At 54.2% G+C, this 17,297-nt stretch overlaps 1 protein-coding gene across 4 annotated transcripts; it reads left to right on the forward strand.

The window, feature by feature from the left end:
- Window positions 1-1,868: 1,868 nt before the first annotated feature.
- LOC102069181 (protein FAM163A) lies at window positions 1,869-17,209 on the forward strand. 4 transcript variants are annotated; one of them, XM_005490219.4, is made up of 5 exons: window positions 1,869-2,337; window positions 14,206-14,301; window positions 14,658-14,680; window positions 15,143-15,257; window positions 16,113-17,209. In XM_005490219.4, the coding sequence occupies exons 4-5, from the start codon at window positions 15,165-15,167 to the stop codon at window positions 16,518-16,520; spliced, it is 501 nt and encodes a 166-aa protein (XP_005490276.1). In that variant the 5' UTR covers window positions 1,869-2,337; window positions 14,206-14,301; window positions 14,658-14,680; window positions 15,143-15,164; the 3' UTR covers window positions 16,521-17,209. The 4 variants fall into 4 exon arrangements, with proteins under 4 accessions (XP_005490276.1, XP_074402482.1, XP_074402481.1 ...); XM_074546381.1 differs by having other exon boundaries at window positions 1,869-2,322; XM_074546380.1 differs by lacking the exon at window positions 1,869-2,337 and adding an exon at window positions 3,351-3,442.
- Window positions 17,210-17,297: the final 88 nt, after the last annotated feature.

A 17,297-nucleotide genomic window follows, 5' to 3' on the forward strand; every position in this document is an offset into this window, starting at 1 on the left:
CTGGCGTGGGAAATGTGCTGTGCAGGAGCAAGCTGGGCATTATTAGCTCTCCCCAGTGAGCAGGCAGGCTTGGGAGCCTGTGGCCAAATGCTCCTGGGTGGGGATGAGAGGGATGAAGGTCCAGTGAGGGGTGAGGATAGCACAGGATCGTGATAAGATACTGTAACCTATGCATACACTCATCCCCCAATCAGAAATGCAGAAACATGCTCTGCCTGATTCCTGAGGACCTTTCCATGTGTTAATCCTCCATTTTCAGCCCAGAAGCCCTGATGTTGAATGCACAAGGCAACTAGAGAGTTTGAAACATGTGAGGAGCAGGCTAGATGCAGGTGAGGACAGAATTTGGCACTGTCAGGCTTTTTCTGATTGATACAGCAGCCTTGGGTTCTGCTAAAATGAAAATAAAAGCAAGATCTAGCACAGAACGAAATAAATTCTCCTGCCAGCAGCTGCAGGTTCAGCTCCTGAGCATCCTCCAGCATCAGCATTCTGGGCTGGTGGAAATGCTGGCCTGAACAGGAAGGACATGATTGATGTGCTGGAGTGCAGGGGGTGAGGTGTACCAAGGCAAGGGCACCCAGGAGCAGGGCTCTGCAGCAGGGCTGGGGCTCTGTGCACACACCTGGGCATCTCGTGGGTTTGCATGTGCAGATGTTGTGGAAGAAGCACCTAAATTAAGGATTCACTGAGTTGTTTACCTGAATATTCATCCTCATGAATAAGGGTGTGGAAAGAGAAGTCTGGGGGCTTAGATTTTTTTATAACAGAGCAAAACCCAGAAGGAACCAAAAGTATTTTATGGTTTTGTTTTAAAACTAGTCAGTGAAATCCTTTCCAGCATGGGAAAGATAGAATTTCATAAAACCCACAAGAACTTCCCGTGCTGAATCAGGATTAGCAGCAACACTTACAAGGTTTAAAGTCAATTGTGCATGTGGGTACTGCAACATCTGAGGGTAGCAGAGGGTGAGGGTCTGGCAGGCTCATGATCCCTCTATTGCCAGGGTACCTGTGTACCTGGGGCCCGGCAGCAGCTGATCCCCAGATGCCAACAAGGCAGGATGCTTTGCAGGTGCTCTGTGTTGCTATTGCCCCCAAACAAACTGAAATTAAAACTTGACAAGTATTTTATATCAAACTGCTGCTTGATTTGCCAGTAGTGCTAACCTCAAACACACTGAACATGCCAGCTGAGCCTCCCAAACCATGTGTTTTATTTAAAACCACATCGACTGAAAACAAAAACTTCAGCTTTAATTTTCTTCCCTGTTGCGGAGCATCTGGCGCTCCCGTTTCTGAGCTTTTGCCAGCTACCACAAAGTGGGAATCCCACCTTCTCTGTTCTGTTTGGTCACCCATGCATTGCTTTAAAAAATAATGTAACAACAATAGGAAAGACAGCTTGAGGGGGAAAAAAATGAGACCAGCATAGGAATCAGGCAAGCTGATAACCTGCTCGCTGGAGCGATGCTGCTTCCCACTGGCTTTGCTGTGATCTCCTGCAGTGCCTGCCAGCTTTGGGCCAGAGCCACAGGGCTGATGGGGAGCATCATCTGGATCTGGGCAGTCTCATCTCTGTGTATGCCAAGTGGGTCCTTAAGCCCAAAGAAACTCTTTTCCATGTCCAGCCATGGAAATGGCAAGATGTCAGTTCCTGAATTAGCTGTAATAATGCCTCCCGTGGCCCTGGCAGCGCTTGCTGAGGGGAGAAGTGGCTCTCCCTGCAGCCTGGGCTGTCATCACCTCCTTGCATCCTGCCCAGAGCAGCCCAGGAAATGACTTTGTCACTTTTCCTGGCCTCCTCCTCCTCCGTGCTCGCCTGGATGTCTCTAATTCCCACCCCTCCAGCTAACGGGAAAATGCATCTCTCCTACCCTGCACAGGAACACTCGCTGTGCTCCTCTGTGTTTGCCAGCCCTCTGGTGGGCTGGAGTGCATGATGTGGATTCCCCCACCAGCAGGGGAGCAGGGAGGCTGTCCCTGGCCGGGCTGAGTGCAGGTGTTTGTGTGTGCCACGCAGCCCTGCATCCCACAGCAGCCCTGCACCCCACAGCCAGCAGGCACAGAGGGTGAGTGCTGTGGCAGGATCCACTTATCTGGCCTTTGCATTTCATAATTCATCCTGCCCTTTTGCTGGAGGCACAGAGCCCTCTGCATCCAAACGAGCGTTCATTTCCTCCTGCCTCAGCTCTGCTGCTGGATCCCGGGCAGCAATCAGCGGCTCGGGCTCCTGGCATCAGCACCAGCAGCTGCAAGGGCTGGGCTGCAAGAACAGAGGGAGCAATCCGTGCCCAGCAGGATGCCCTGATGGATGGCAAGGTGAGAGAGGAGAAGGTGAGTGGTGTTTTCTGCCCGGCTTTATAGCTTGCTCTGCAGGGAGGAAAAGTATCAGTGGTGTCTTGTCCTTAGGAACTGAAGCACAGGAGAGTTTGCCTCGCTGTAGCAGAGGGTCTGCATTGATCCCACTAAGCTGCACTGCCTTGCCATGGCTTTTGTGCCTTGTTGAGACCAGAATGAGAGAGGAACAGGCAAACACATGTTCTCCTGGCACAGCAATCCTCACACTCGCAGCGGTCAGCTTGTGGTGCAAGGCATGAGATTCAATTATCTTTATCGTAGCTCGCAGCAGTGAGCAGCTCTCTGCTTCCAAAGGCAATGCCAACTGCAAGCTGTACCTTCTCCAGCTTAAACTCTTGCTTTGGAGCTTCAAAGCTTCTCAGCAGCTGGAAACTCTTGCTGGAGACAATAATGTTTGTGTGTGTGTGGCTTCCCAGTGCCAGCATGGGCTTGGGGCACCAGCAATGGGCTGAGCTTGCAGCAAAGGCAGCAGTGCCTCTGGCCTCACACTGGGGAGCCAGTGTCTGCTGAGACAGATGTGTTTTACAGGGACTCACAGGGAGGGGAGGTTGTTCTGTCTGGAAAATGGTGGACAGGCTTGGCATTCTCACCTCTGGGCCTGGCTCATCTCTGTGGCCATGGTGTGTGATGTGTTTTTATCCTGGCTGTTTGCAGAGGCGGAATAGTAGCTGGGACATGGTGAAGGGATCAAGCCAGAGCCTCTGGACACCCAGCATGGGGCCGAGGCAGCGGTGACATCAGGAGACACTGTTAGGGATGGGGGTGCTCAGGGCACTGCAAGAGTGGCTTTGGAGCGCCTGGGGTGCTGCAGGACGTGGGCATGGGGATGTTGCAGGTTTGACAGCGACCGGGGTGCTGCAGGGCTTGGCTTTGGGGGTAGCCTGAAGGTACCCAAGAGTTCGAGGGTGCTGTGAGTGTGTGTTCCCCCGGGAGAGGATCAGGCTTTGTGTGTGTTCAGCGGGTGTCCCCCCTCTTTCCCCTACCGTGGGGCCGGGGGCGGTGCTGGGGGCGGCAGCTCCGGCCCCGACAAACTCCTCCCCCGCGGCCGGACCCGCCTGGGCGCTCCCGCTCCGCCGCTCCGGTGATTATTCTTCCTCCTATTATTTATTATTCCCGCTGTTATTGCTCTTGCCCTCCTCCTCTTCCCCCGGCCCTCCCCCGCCGTCCCGGCCCGTCCCCGCCCCAGCCGCCGCCGCCGCCGCCGCGCTCCGGACCCGCCGCTGCTGCCCAGGTAGGGCTCGGGCACCCCGCGGCTCTCCAGGGGCATCGGGGCCAGGGAAAGGCTCTGCCAGGGACGGGGGCTGCGATGGGAAGGGGGAAACCCGAGGGGTGGGGGGCGCCGAGCACAACGGGCTGGGATGCTCGGGTGGGATGCTGCCAGCATCATCCTGCTCCCCGCATCCCGGGGCTGCTCCGGCTCCCTGCGCCACCGCTTCGTCTGGGCAAAGCTCCGGGGCTCTGGTGCCCTGCGAGATCCTGACTCGTTTTGTCAGGGTTGCGTGGTCCAACTTAGAGCTGTGCTGGGTTTGTTCAGTGCCCGTGAACTCTGATGGCAGCTCGGGTGGGTAGGACAGAGTTTTCCCATCTCTAAGCCTACTTCTTTGTAGCCACTGGAAGTTTTGGAAGTCCCAAGCCAGGGGCTTAGCCTCCTGCTCCCTCTCCTGGGGCCCAAAGATTTGCCATTCATCAAGGACATGTCAGCCCATCAAATCCCCAAGCTCACCACCAAACCTCTCCAGAGAAATGGTGGCTGCCTTTGATGAAGTGGAGGAAATCAAATCCTTTTGTTTATTCTGAAGGATCTCTGTTTTATCTCTCACTGGGCTGCAGTAATTAAAGGAGACCTGTGCTTGAGCTATTTGCCTGGCTTTTGTTTTCTCTTAAGGTTATCCTGGAGGATTTTATTCCCTCCAAAAGGGCATGTGGAAACATTTAGTGTTTTCAGCTGTATTTCATTTGTGTACTATTGATTGTCTCTCCAGCAGAGAGATTTTCTAAGGGGTGGCGGAATATTCCACCCTGATGGAGGCTTGTGTTTCTGGGACTGGTTTTTCCCCCTTCCCCAGCTTTGCCCCTTGCTTCCCTAAGCCTCAGAATTCCCTGTGATGCTGAAGGATACTGGTTGGCATTCAGCTTTGTTCCTGCAGGATCGAAAGGGTTCTAACCCAGGCTTTGCCAGGGGTTAGGAGAAAAGGCTTTTCCTAGCAAGGACTTTTTCACCTGTTGAAAGTCCAAGAGGGGAGAGCATCAATAGGCTGCCATTCTGGATGTGATGGTGAATATCAGAGTCTGATCCTATTCCAGCACCATCTCTGCTGGGATGTGAAATCCTTGTCCATCTCTTTCCAAAGTGCTGGATTTCAGCCTGGCCACAGGCCTGAGGGCAGCCAGCTCCAGAGACCTGCTTAGGAGGGACAGCCCAGCCCTGCACTGTTCCAGCCCAAAAGACCATTTGCAGGGTGGAAATCAGCTGCGAAGGATTTTCCACTTGGCAAACCCTCCTCTGTGGAGAAATGCAGAGCATCCTCCAGCCATTTTGCATGGGGCATTTTGGGTGCATGGACTGACATGGAGAGCATGGAGAGCTGGGAGCTGTGTGTGTCTGCTGGGAAGAGTCAGGATGGAGCATTGAGCTGCTCCCAGCTGGTGCAGGATCACCCAGCTTAGCCATGGGCACAATAGGAGATATGCTCCTATTTCTGGGAGCTGCTTTGTGGTCATGCCTCAAATCTGACAGCCCCCAGGGCAAGTGGCAAACAGAAATAAGGTCAGGCTGTGGTGTTCCCTTTGTTCCCTGCCCCGGCTGCCTCCAACCTCTCCCCCTCCATCCTCCATCCCTGCTGCCCTCTATCCCTCCTGGCATCTCTGCCCTCCTAACCTTCCCTGTCGCTGCTTTCCCACCAGGATGAAATATTTATCGTGGCTCTGTTACCCTCGTTTTCTTGAAAACGAGTTTCACACTTCATTTGCAGGAGACATTTAGAGGCTCCACGTTGGGTTTTCCCTCTCACTGGGTGTGTGTGGCTGTGTGTGCGTGACCACCCGGCCAGCCCCGCTCCTGCCTGATGGGATGCTGAGGTGGAGCATCCTGAGTGATGGATGGGTCTGTAGCCCTGCTGGGTGATAAATCAACAAGGGAAAAAAAGAAAAAAGGTCTGAAATCCAGCAAAGAGTTAACCTCTGCAGGGCTGGCCCGTGCCTGGCTGCATTGTGGCTCCTTGCTCTGCCTGGGTGCAGTGGGTGAAAGGAGTGTGAGTAGCAACTGCAGGTGAGCTTTTCCCAAAGCTTTATGGAAAAGTCAGTCCTGGAACTGATCCTGGAATGACTCCACTTGGATTTACCACAAACAGTGGGGTTTGAGTCGGGTGCTGTGCCCTGTGCTTGACCCCTGAGCTTTCCCTGGTGTGTGCAGCCATGGGGCTGTGCTCCAGGATCCCGATGGATGGGCTGTCTCTGAGATGGATTCCTGGTGGCTTGGGAAGCAGAGCTGTGGCTGGGTGACCCTGTCCCTCCCACAGGGTGTCTGTTTCCAGATGGGCTGTCCTGCCACAGCACACTGTCAGCATCATTGTGGGCACTGGGGTATCTGAACTGCAGAGCAGGAAAGGGAATCCATGGCTTTCCCATCCCTGCAAGGGGCAACTTTCCAGGAGCAGAGACCTTCAGGTTGATATCAGTGGATTCACTCTGGTGAGAAGGGCAGGAGGGGCTTCCCAGCATGTGTCCTGAGGATGGGGATCTCTGGAGGTCAGAGTGGCTGTAAGCTCCTGTTCCCATGGGTGGCATGGCTGTCCCTGGGTCTGCAATCCCACTGGGAAGGATGGGGTACATGGGCTCCTTGTGGCTGGTGTCAAATTCCCTGGATTGCCCCTGGTGGGGTTTGGGCTGGCTCCCCTCCTGGCTGGCTGGTTTTCAGCACAGCCACTTCGTGGTGCCCTCAGGATGGGAGGAGCTGCTCATCCCTGTGCCATGTCCCTCTCTCTGCTGGGGTGACCTGCAGTGGCTCCCATGCAAATCCCACCCTGCTCCTGTTATGCTTCCTTGGAAGCCCAGAGGAAGTTACAAACATTTGTGTTCCCAAGGCTAGAAAATGGTCACCCAGAGGCCCTGGAGATGGGCATCCAAGCTCTGTGCATCCAAGCTCTGTGCATCCAAGCTCTGGGCACCCAGGCTCTGGGCAAGTCACGTCTCCTCCCCAGAGCTCAGGCAAGAGCAGCTGGTAGCAGCTGCCACATTGGGCAGACAGAGGCAAATGAAGAGAAGATCAGAGAGTTTTCTGGGTTGTTTTTTGGATCCTGATCACAAAGCCTCACTTGCAGAGCCAGCAGCTGGCCCTGATGTCTGGCCCCAAAAAGAGACAGCCTGTCTGCCTTGTGCTTTCGGGGAGGCTCCGAGAGCCCTCCTGCCTGTAGTACTGGTGCACGTGGGAGGCTCCTCTCTCTGTATCGCTGCCTGAATGCAATTAGGCTTTAATGAGTCATTAAAATAAATCTCTGTTTCTACTCCAAGCAAACATGCTGGGGGGATGCTGACAGTCGGAGCAGCAGGTCTTGCATCATGCAGAGGAAGAGGCTGCCCTTCCCCGTGCCTTCCTCCCCTGGGCTGGCACCCTCCTTCTCCCTTTCCCTTGGAAAAAAAGGCATTTCCCAAGCACCATGCAGATTAGCAGCTACTGTGAGAGCAGGATTGGACTATAACCAGCCCTAGGGTTGGGTTTTTTGTTGGAGGAGCTGTGATCTGGGGGGTTGTCTATTCGCTGATGCCAAAGGGCACCTGGCCAGCTGAAGGTGGGCAGAGATGTACCTGGTTTGTTAGAGATGTGGATGGCCAGGTCCTGTTTAACCCTTACCTTGATCTGGCAGGCAGCTGGGAGAGATCTCAGCTGGCCCCATGGCTGGATGGAGATGATTGTGAGACAAGCAGCAAAATGTGAAAGTGCAGTGATTCACACCCATAGGCATCCATATAGTTTTCCTAATTGTAATGTAAGTGGGGTTTACAGACCTCCTGAGCCAAGAGGGCTGGTGGTGGCCCCTCACCTTATGGGCAAACACAAGGCTCATCTCCTGTCATTCCTCTTAACTGGTAAACAGTGCAATTACCCCTAATGATGTCTATGCTAATTGAATCCCTCCACAGGGCTGTCTAGCTGGCACACTCGCTGGCAGGAGGGCAGGACACAGAGGGACATCCCGTGCATGCCCCAGAGGAGCAGCACCCTTCAAACACCTGTCACTGTTTCAGCCACCAGTCCCCAGGCTGTGGGAGGGCAGGGGTTAAACCCAGGGGGCGAGACAGAGAATTTATTTTGTGTTTTATTTTAGCAAAACACGTAAATTGGGTGACGCCCGCAGCGGCACAAGGGATCCGCCCCGGTGTGCCGTGCCAGGGGGCTGGAGCTGATGGGATTACAGAGGCTCCAGCCTCATCCAGAGCTTCTCCCCTGGGCTTTGCTTTCAGGAGCAGAGCTTGCTGCTGCTCCGTGGAAAGGTTTTGCACAAGTTGTGTTTCATGTGGCAGGCTGGGAGGAAATGGGATAGGGCAGCAAGGACAGATCCGTGTGGGAACTGGGAAACTGGGGAAAGAGTTGTCATGGGAATGGTGGGAAGGGTGAGATGGCATTGATGTCCAGGGCAAGAAGGGTGACAATGAAGTGGGGCCTTGGACGAGAATCCTAGAGGTTGTTTCAGAGAAAGCTGCTGAGAAACTGACTTAATGAAAAAAATATATTTGGAGGGAAACTCACTGCTCTGCTTGGCTGGATCCTGTTGGGAATGCTCTGTGGGGCTTCTCTGAACAATGCTCCTGGGATTGATGCTCCTCTTCCACTGTGCCTGGGATGAAGATGTGTTCCGTGTCCCTGAGTCCTGGTGGAATCACCCCCACTGGAGAGCAGAGCATGCACCTTCCTGTGGAGGAGGAGCAAGACAATCAAACCAGGGGAGAAGATCCACAGAGTGTGTTTGCAGCCCTCAGGAAATGGAGGGATTTGGCTGAGGTCTTCATGTCCTTGCCCTGATGGGAAGATCTCACTGGTGTGTGAGGTTGAAGGTTTCATCTTGAAGCAATGAGATGCTGGAGAGACCTGTCCAGGGCTGGGAATGAACAGGGAGCATCCTTGGTGGGAGGCTGGCTCCATCACACTGCTGGGGAGAGCACTGGGAGTGCTGGCTGATGCTGGGGAATACCTGTGCTGTGTTGGTGCCTTCCACAGGGTTAAATCAGTCATGGGATGTGCAAGGTGCTGGCATCAGGGTGGAAGCAAATAACCCTTCCTGCTCCTTTTCAATCTCACAAGGATCCATGTCTTTTGCTGGATGTTGTAAGCACCCACTGTGACAGAGGAAACATGGGGTGCAAGTAAGATCCATGTCCTTGCTCTCCAGATCTGTGCCCTCCGGGGATCCACAGTGCAGCAGGATCCAGCCGGGGCTCTGGCTCTCCTCAGGCCGTGGCCATAGGCAAAATCCCAAGCCTTTAGCACACATGTGTAGGAAAATTCTGCAGCTTTTTGGCGCAGGTCAGTCTCACCTGGGCCACACCCAGCGTCCTGGCTCTCTCTCCTGCCGGCTGCTGCAGCTGCTCCTCACCCACGGGGCCGTGCGGGTGCTGGGAGGGACGGTGCCTGCAGCAGGGACGCTGGCCAGGTGCTGCCCGTGGGGATCTGACGTGCAGGATAATCTCAAAAGCCTTTCTCTGTGTGCCCTGGCTTCATGCCACTGGTTTTGTCCCTGGTTATTTTGGGAGCACGCGTTGCTGGCCTCGGCCACACGGGGCTTTTGCCAGGAGCTGCCCCGGGGGATGAGCCCTGTGGATATTCCCATCCTGCATCCCGCTCTGGGCTGCCCAGTCTGACACCTTCCCTGTGTCCGGGACTGCATCCACCCAGCCTGGCTCCGGGCTGAGCAAACACAGCGGGCAGGAGACGTGTGGGGGTGAGGAGGGAGCTGCCATCCTCCAGCCCTGGGTTTTAAGCCGCCCTGCAATGAGGAGGAGCTGCAAATGGGGCTGTAATTATATAGAGACTTGCCTTGATGCAGGTGTAGCCCACGGGGTTGGTGTCTGTGTGTGTTTTCGGGGACAGGCTGGGGTGACAGTCCCTTCTGTGCCCCTCCATGGTACCCACGGCTGCAGTTAATCCACTCAGGCAGGCGAGACGGGATCTGAATAGTCGCTTAAGGAGATAAAGGGCAGATGAGATGCCCAAGTAACGAGATACCAGGATAATCCGTGCCTGAGACGTCCCAGCCTGCAAAGCTGCCCTTCTCCAGGAGTCTGAGGAGTGCTGGGAGGTCTCCCAGGGAGAGGAATGCGGATGTGCCAGCTGGTCCCAGGATGGGACCATGGCTGGTGCCAGCCCTGTGCCAGGGCTTCACACACGTGGTCAGAGATCAGAGGGGGATGCTTGGTCCCTTGTGGCTGTAGAGACAAATTGCTGTTGGTTTGGAAGTTCTCCTGGGCTCCCACAGGGCAGGGTGAGGCGTGGTGTGGGAGGCAGTGAACCTGGGTGGGCAAGAAGGTGGGTTTTGGTCGAGTTTGATGGCCAGAAGAAGGGATCTCCCAGTCTGAGAGGGTCAGGAGCACAGTGTTACAGCAGGAGTGCAGCCCTTCTGCACACCTGGGAGCTGGGGTCTGCCTGGCAGCTTCCACCATTGAAGGTGTTTGATTTTTTTAAAAATTGAGATTAATATCTTGCCTTTTCCACAAAGCTTTTGCAAGAAAAGAGCTGGTTCACATCCTTGGCATTTTCCATCCCTGGGCTGGGAAGAGGCAGTGAGGAGCCTTGGGGAGCTGGTCCAAGCGGTGGAGGGAAAGCAAGGGCAGACTTGCAGCAGGGCACAGAATTGTTGGTTTTGATGACTGACTGTGAGTCACTGGAGCCTCAGCTGGGGGACAGTGTCACCTCTGCAACCTGGCTGCCCTTGTGGTAGCAGGGTGTTGGCTGCAGCAAAACTGCTGGGAAAACCCCACGTGGCTCAAGCACCAAAGGCATCACAGCAGGAAAAAGCCTTGGGCAGGAAATGGGTCACACAAAACACCTTTTCTGCTGGGAAATACCTTATTTGGAGTTCTCTGCAGCAGGCAGAAATGAAAGTTTTCCCCCTGCTGCTGTGATTTCTGTCTGCAGACTGGCCCAGACTCCAGTGTAACTCCAGCAGAACAGCAGCAGGTTCAGCTGATTTGGCTCCACAGTGACCCAGGGGTTTGGCACCTGGGCAGGGAGCCTGGGGATGAGCACTGGGACCAAGGGAGGCTCCTGGGGGGCTGCCATCTGCATCCCACCACATTGCCATTGCTCTGGGTAAGATTTCCTTTGGCTCAGCTTGTTTGTTTGGTGGGGTCTCCTTGGCTGTGCCCCCCATGGATTGGTTTGTCCCCTCATGTTTTGCAGTACAGAGCACCTGACATGCAGGGAGTTTGGGGGGGACCTCAGCCTTGCCTGAGCACCCATCCTGCCCCAAGGCTGGGGTTTGCAGCACAGGGTTGATCCCCCTGCATCTCGCTGGGCTGGGTCTGTGTGGGGCAGGTCGCAGCTGCCTGGGAGCTGCCCTGTTGCCTGCTGCCATAATCTGTTTCAAAAAGGCAGCCCCTGATGCTGGTTTTTTCCAATTAGGCCCTGGGAGATGACTCTGGTGAGGCAGCGGCCGGGCTAATTTACCAGGCAGACATTTCATTGAATTATCCCGTGAGCTGCAGAGCAAAACCAGGAGAGCAGAGCTTGGGTTGGGGCAGGACTTGTGGCAAGGTTTGGCACGATGTTGTTCGTGTATAACCAAGCCCTGCCCCATCCTGAACCTGCTCCTGAGCTGTGGTGGGAGTGCTTGAGCCCTGTGAGAGGCAGGGATGACAGAGGCTGTGGGGACACCCGGGGTGAGTGAGGATGGCAGCGTCACAGCTGGGCTGGGAGTGCTGCTGGCTGGCAAAAACCTCACCATGGACTTGCAAACCTTGTAAATCCGCTGTGGACGGCATTAAGGAGAATAAATACAGAAGCCTGAGATGCCTCTCGTTCCCAGAGTCACTTTTCAGGCTCTAACTTTGAGCCGTGAGGCGACATCAATTAAAGCAAACGTATCTGTACAGCCAGCTCTGCCCAGAACCACGGACCCGCCCTCCGCCCACCCCCGAGCCGGGGACAGTGACACCGCTCCGATCCGTCCCGAAAGGCAGGAGTGCGGTAACGCAGCCCTGCTCCCATAAATCCTGGTGTTTTTCAGATTATTTGTGTGCCAGAGGGTCCCTGTGCCTGTCCCGAGGCACCCGGGAGCGGCTGAGCAGCGAGGGCCAAGGCATCTGCTCGACCCGGGATACTGAAATATTTAAACAACTCTCGGCTCCCTTTTTAAGCCAGAAGGGGAAATGGCACTGTACCTCGGGGAATTGGATTTGTGCATCCCCCTGGGATGCCTCTGTGTCCTATCCCACTCCAGGACACCTCAGCTCACAGTGCAGCCTAGGATTTACAGAATCCCTTTATTGGGATGGAGTGGTGGGGCTGTGTGGAGCTGAGCCAGTGGAGCCCAAAATGCTCCTTTCCCAGCAGGTTGGGATCTGTTTGGGAAGGGTGGATGGAAAAGGCGTATGGGCTGGTTCCTGGTGGCAGATATGTGAAAAGGCTGCTGTAGTTGTCCTGCCCCTTTCTGGACATAATTTGCAATTCCCAAATTATTGGGAATTACAAAATTTTGGGAATTACAAAAACTCCACTTACTCCTGAGACTGAGGCTCTTGCTCCTTCCCTGGGAGGTTTTCATCTCTCCTTCATCCATGCAGGAGAGAGCTGTGGGCTAGAGAAAGCTATTTTGTAGGCACAAACATGGTAGGAAATGAATTCTGGGCTACTGGTGGGCTGGGTTTGGGGAAGGGGAGAAGGGCAGGGACTTCCTCCTCTTAAAAAAAACCCTCCTAAGAGAAGAGGAAAGGCAGCACTTCTCTTGTGCTTCATTTTCATTTTTGCCTTTGTCTAACATTCACTTTTTTAATAAGGAAGAGCTCAGTTGCTGAGCGGGGCTGGTGAAATGCTGGCCCCAGCATTCCCAGAAATGGGAACACCAGAGATGGGGCATGAGGAAGCCCAGCCACCATCTGAGACCCGAGTGCCTCAGAGGTGACCAAAATTACCCCAAGGCTGGTCCCTCCTTACCCAGGGTCATTCTCCAGCCCCGCCTGCTCACTCCAATCCTCGGGCTAATTGGATGCTGCTCTCTGAGCTCTAAATCAAATCACAGCTCCCATGAAATGAAGTTTTCTGGATGTGAACAGCTGCCTGCATCATCCATCACCGCCCAGCTTGCGGCGTGTCCGTCTCGGGGTCATCAAAGGTCAGCGTTTGCCATTTTCAGCCACCCTCTGCCACCTTTCCGCTGTTAAGGAGGGCACCTGGGAAGGTGACAACTGCACCAAAGGCTCCCTGTGTGTCCCCTCACACTCCTGGCAGTGGTTCAGGGTACAGTTTGGTAACAGGGAGCAGGAGCTGAGTGTGTTGGTCTCTATTATTAGCTCTGTGCTGGGTCTCCTGATGGATGGTGATGTTAGCTGGGTTATGGACATATTGATTTCTTTGGGTTTTTTTTTTTCCTTTGTTTCGTGTGTGAGAGCGGCTCAAGGAGGAAATCCAATGCGTGCCCCCCTTTTGGCTTCCTACAGGAACTTCCCACGAGCTGAAAATCAATTTGTGGCAGGCAGGATGTGCAAACCCCCACAGCAGAGCGAGGAGGGTGGGTGATTTTTGGGGAGGAGGGTTCCACACTTGCCTGCTGGGGCAAAGTTGGGAAGGTGTCTCCTGGAAGCTGCCACCTCTCTCTGTCAATTAGGGCCGCGTGGTGAGCGGGTAATTAGATCTCCTCAGCTGCAAAGGGCTGGCACTTGGGCCCTATCAATTATCCCTGCTCTGCACGAGGCACAGAGGGACACGGGGGCCAGTAATGAAATGTGGCTGCGCTGCTGTCGGCGGGGGTGATGGGGCCATGGCTGCACCCACTTGTGAAAAATGTGTATTTTATTATTGGCTTTTCTCAAATATTCAAATGAATATTATATGTGTTATGTTAGAGAGTGATGCTGTATTAATTTTGTCAAGTAGTGTGTTAAATATAGTTTTAGGTTATAACATAATGTTGAAATAGAAACTATGCTATGTAAGATACTTTTTTTAAGAGAGGACTCACACTGAGATAGCAGCCTCAGGACACCTAAATCTTTCAGAGAAAAAGAATTTATTTCCCTCTTATCAAGTTCTTCCTGCCTCGCTCAGCCCTGAAGACGTAGTCAGGATTCAGAGGAAGAAGCTGACAATGACCAGACAGAATCTTGTGTTTGAATGGAATTTATGCATCATGTATGAGGTGTATGAATATGCAATAGGCTGTTGCTTTTAAGGATTAATTCTCTGTTAATGTGGGTCCTTTTTCAGGCTTATTTTGCCCAGAAAAGGTACCCAGACTGTCTGTAACTCTTTGTTTTTATTGTCATGTATTGTCCTAATCCTAATTGTCCAAATTTTTATTACTCCAATTATATTACTATTTATATAACAATTTTATTACTATTAAGCTTTTAAAATTTTAAAAACAAGTGACTGGTATTTTTCACACACTTCTTGCTACAAGTCCCCAGTTTTGGTGAAATGGCAGATTTGGGGCATGGCATCATCCTTTCCTGGCAGTTTGCTTTACCCACTCTGCAGCACCCACCTTTCCTGACAGCCTCCTTAAAAAAAACTCCATTTATTTAGCCCCACTGTGGTGACAGACGTGGTATTGGTGGGGATGGAGACACTGGGCAGCCCCTTTGGGAAGGAGGATGAGGTGACAGTGGAGTTTTTCTCCTTGTTCTCCCTCCCAGGGCTGTTGAGTCTCCCTGTGGCCATGTGGTGCTGCCTGACCCCACTGTCCGGCCCGGGGCCAGTGTGACTGTGACATCCTGCCTGTCCTTTTCTGGGTAAGTGTCCCTGGGGAGGGATGGAGGGGGATGCTGGGGCTCCTGGAGGGGATGGAGGAGAGATTTCGTTTCCCAGCGGCACCTAAAACATCAGCACAATGATGCATCCGCCTCCTTTGTAATAAATTTTAAAGCGGAAAAGGCCAAGTGCTGACTAAGCCAGGCCTGCGCCCTGTTCCTGTAGGGCTTGGGAAATGCCTCCTTTCCCTGCTTCAAATTAGAGAAAATGACAGGGGGGTGAAGCAGGGCCTCCTGCACATCCCAGATCAAGGCAAATTCTTGGGAAATGGGGAAAGGCAGGCAGGTGCAAGGGGAGCTGTCAGCCCGTGTCTAACCTCTCCCTCCACTTCTTGCAGGTCCAACGCCTCCGTCACTGAACGTGAGTATCCCCTGGGTGCCATGGCATGGGAATGGGATGGGGGCTGCTTGCTAAGTGCCTGACAGGCAGCCAGGGTGCCATTTTTGGGCTCAGACTGTTGTGGAGTTCAGAGGCTCCCCTTTGGCTTTGCTTGGTGAAAAGTCCAGGTCTGTTCCTGCATTTTGAAGCAGAAATTGGATTTTTTGCTAGGAGGGTGGAAATCATCCCTTTTGGCTCAGTAAGGGTGAGGTTTTGCCAATGGGCGTTTGACAAAGACCCCAAGCCAGAGCAGCAATAACAGTGAGGGGATGTGATGCTGCATCTCAGGTGTCCTCTCACTAAGAGAAGGATAATACTGGATGATGCATTTCCAGTTGGGGAGAGGGGAATGAGGATGCAATATTTTGTGATGGCTTGTGGGGCTCACGTCCATGATGTGATGACAAAACCAGGAAAGGTGAGTTTTGTGTCCCTGCCTTGCAGAGTTTGATGGAGAATCGGTCGGATGACAGCGGGAACTGTTGTTATCACCGGGGGAATCCTAGCGACGGTGATCCTACTGTGCATCATCGCTGTGCTCTGCTACTGTAGGCTACAGGTGAGTGTCCTCTGCCTTGCCACCCCCACCTTGCACTGGAACGGGCTCCCCAGGGCACTGGTGACAGCCCCAAGCCTCCCAGGGCTTAAGAAGTACTTGGACGGAGCTCCAAGTACCAATGCTCTGAGGTACATGGTGTAATTTTTGGGCTGTCCTGTGCAGGGCCAGGAGTTGGACTCTGTCCTTCCAGCTCGAGATATTTTAGGATTCTGTGCTCCCCGAGCCAAGGTGCTGCTGCAGGAAGGGTCTGGATGTTTTTTGGGGTTTTTTTTTTGCCTATGATGGCAGGGAGTTGAAACCTCCTATCCCCCGAGGGATGCTGCAGTGATGTCCTTCCCTCCCCTAGGTGTGGGGGGTACTGCCCTGAGGCTTTCGAGGCTCTGCAGCACTTGCTAATTGAGGTGCAGGCTTGGCTGGGTTTGCAATACCAGATGGAGATTTTTATATAATTTTTTTCCCCTTGTAAATTAACCGAGGAGGCTTTCAACAACGGCTAGCTACAACCTCCTGCTCTTTAAAAGTTAATGTGAAGTCTGTGCCATGCAGCAATGCCCGTGTGATGAAAAGCACAGCGCTTACTTGGAGCAGTTTGCAGCCGGCGGGATGAAATACCTTCCCCTTGCAAACCTCACAGGGGGATGAGGGTGAGTTCCCCAGCAGGTGCCTACTGCAGCACGCTCAGATCCAGGTTTTGTTGGGCTTCTGCCGCTTCCCAGGACGCAGGAATGATGGAGCAGGTCAGCGAGAGGCCCCGGAGGGTTCCTCCGGCAGGGGGATGAGGGCAGCAGGGATGCGGCAGGGCCGCCCCACCGGCTGCTCCGCTTCCCCTCACACAAGCCCTTCCCTCTCCTGCAGTACTACTGCTGCAAGAAAAATGACTCCGATGAGGAAGAGGAGGAGGAAGAGGAGGAGGAGGAGGAGGAAGAGCCCGACCTGCCCGCGCACTCGCACCTCGTCATGTGCAACGCCTGCAGCTCCCGCATGGTGGACGGGCAGGGCAGCCCCGCGCCGCCGCCCGGCGAGCTCAACCAGCACGGGGCTCACACCTACTGCCCGACGTGCTCTCCCTACGGCTCCCCCTTTTACATCCGGACTGCCGACATGGTGCGCAACGGCGGCGAGAGGGTCGCCTACACCCCCGCGTGCTACAAGGAGATGGGGCCGCCCCTCAACATGGCCTCCCTGCAAAGCTACACGGTGAGCCGCCACGGCCTCCTCCGCGACAGCTTCCCGAACCCGCGGGCCATCAGCACGGAGGTGTAGTCACCATTGCCACTAGCACAGGGTGTCCCCGGCTGGCACCGCTCCAGGGAAGGGGCTTTTCACTTGGTTTTGAGGAGAGGAGCCCGCAGCCCAGCCCGAGGCCAGCGCGGCCCTGCTGAGGCGCCCAGCACGGCCGGGCCAGAAAGTGAGTGAGACCTCAAAGGGCAACGCTGAACCGGCCACCTCCGAACCCATCATAAGTGTCATTATTATCTACTCTCTCTCCCAAAGGGACTTGTCTAACGAGGGCTATGTACAGTACAACCTAATCTAATTACCCCCGGCTCCCTGAGCCCAGTGAGGCCTTCGGTGTCCCCACGCAGCCAGCTGAGGTGATGGCACACGGAGCAATGGGCTGATCATCCAGGGCCAGCTGCCATCCCCGTGAATCCCAGTGCCCAGCAGGGCATGGCAGCACTCCTCAGCCGTGGGGAAGTGAAGAAGGGAAGATCCAGGTCGTCCTGCTCCCCTCGTGCTGCATCAGCTGCCGCTAGCAGTTTGCTTTTCTGTTCAAGTGTAAGATAGGGCACCGTCTCCCACCTGCTTCGGTCTTTGCACGTGCTGAAGAACTTTGGGACATGAATTTAGGTCACTGCCGGGGGAGGCAAAGTTCCTCGCAAAAGAGCTCACCCACGCCAACAGGCAGAGGCCAGTCCTTCTGCGGCCTAAGCCCCCACCTCTTCTACTCTTCACAAGCTTTCTTAAGAACAATTTTAACTTGGACCCGTGAATATGGCAAGATTTTACTTATGGGAAGAATTGAATTCCTAAATAACC

This window comes from Zonotrichia albicollis, chromosome 8 (genome assembly GCF_047830755.1).
Source record: "Zonotrichia albicollis isolate bZonAlb1 chromosome 8, bZonAlb1.hap1, whole genome shotgun sequence".
In the NCBI taxonomy this organism is placed as follows: Eukaryota; Metazoa; Chordata; class Aves; order Passeriformes; family Passerellidae; genus Zonotrichia; species Zonotrichia albicollis.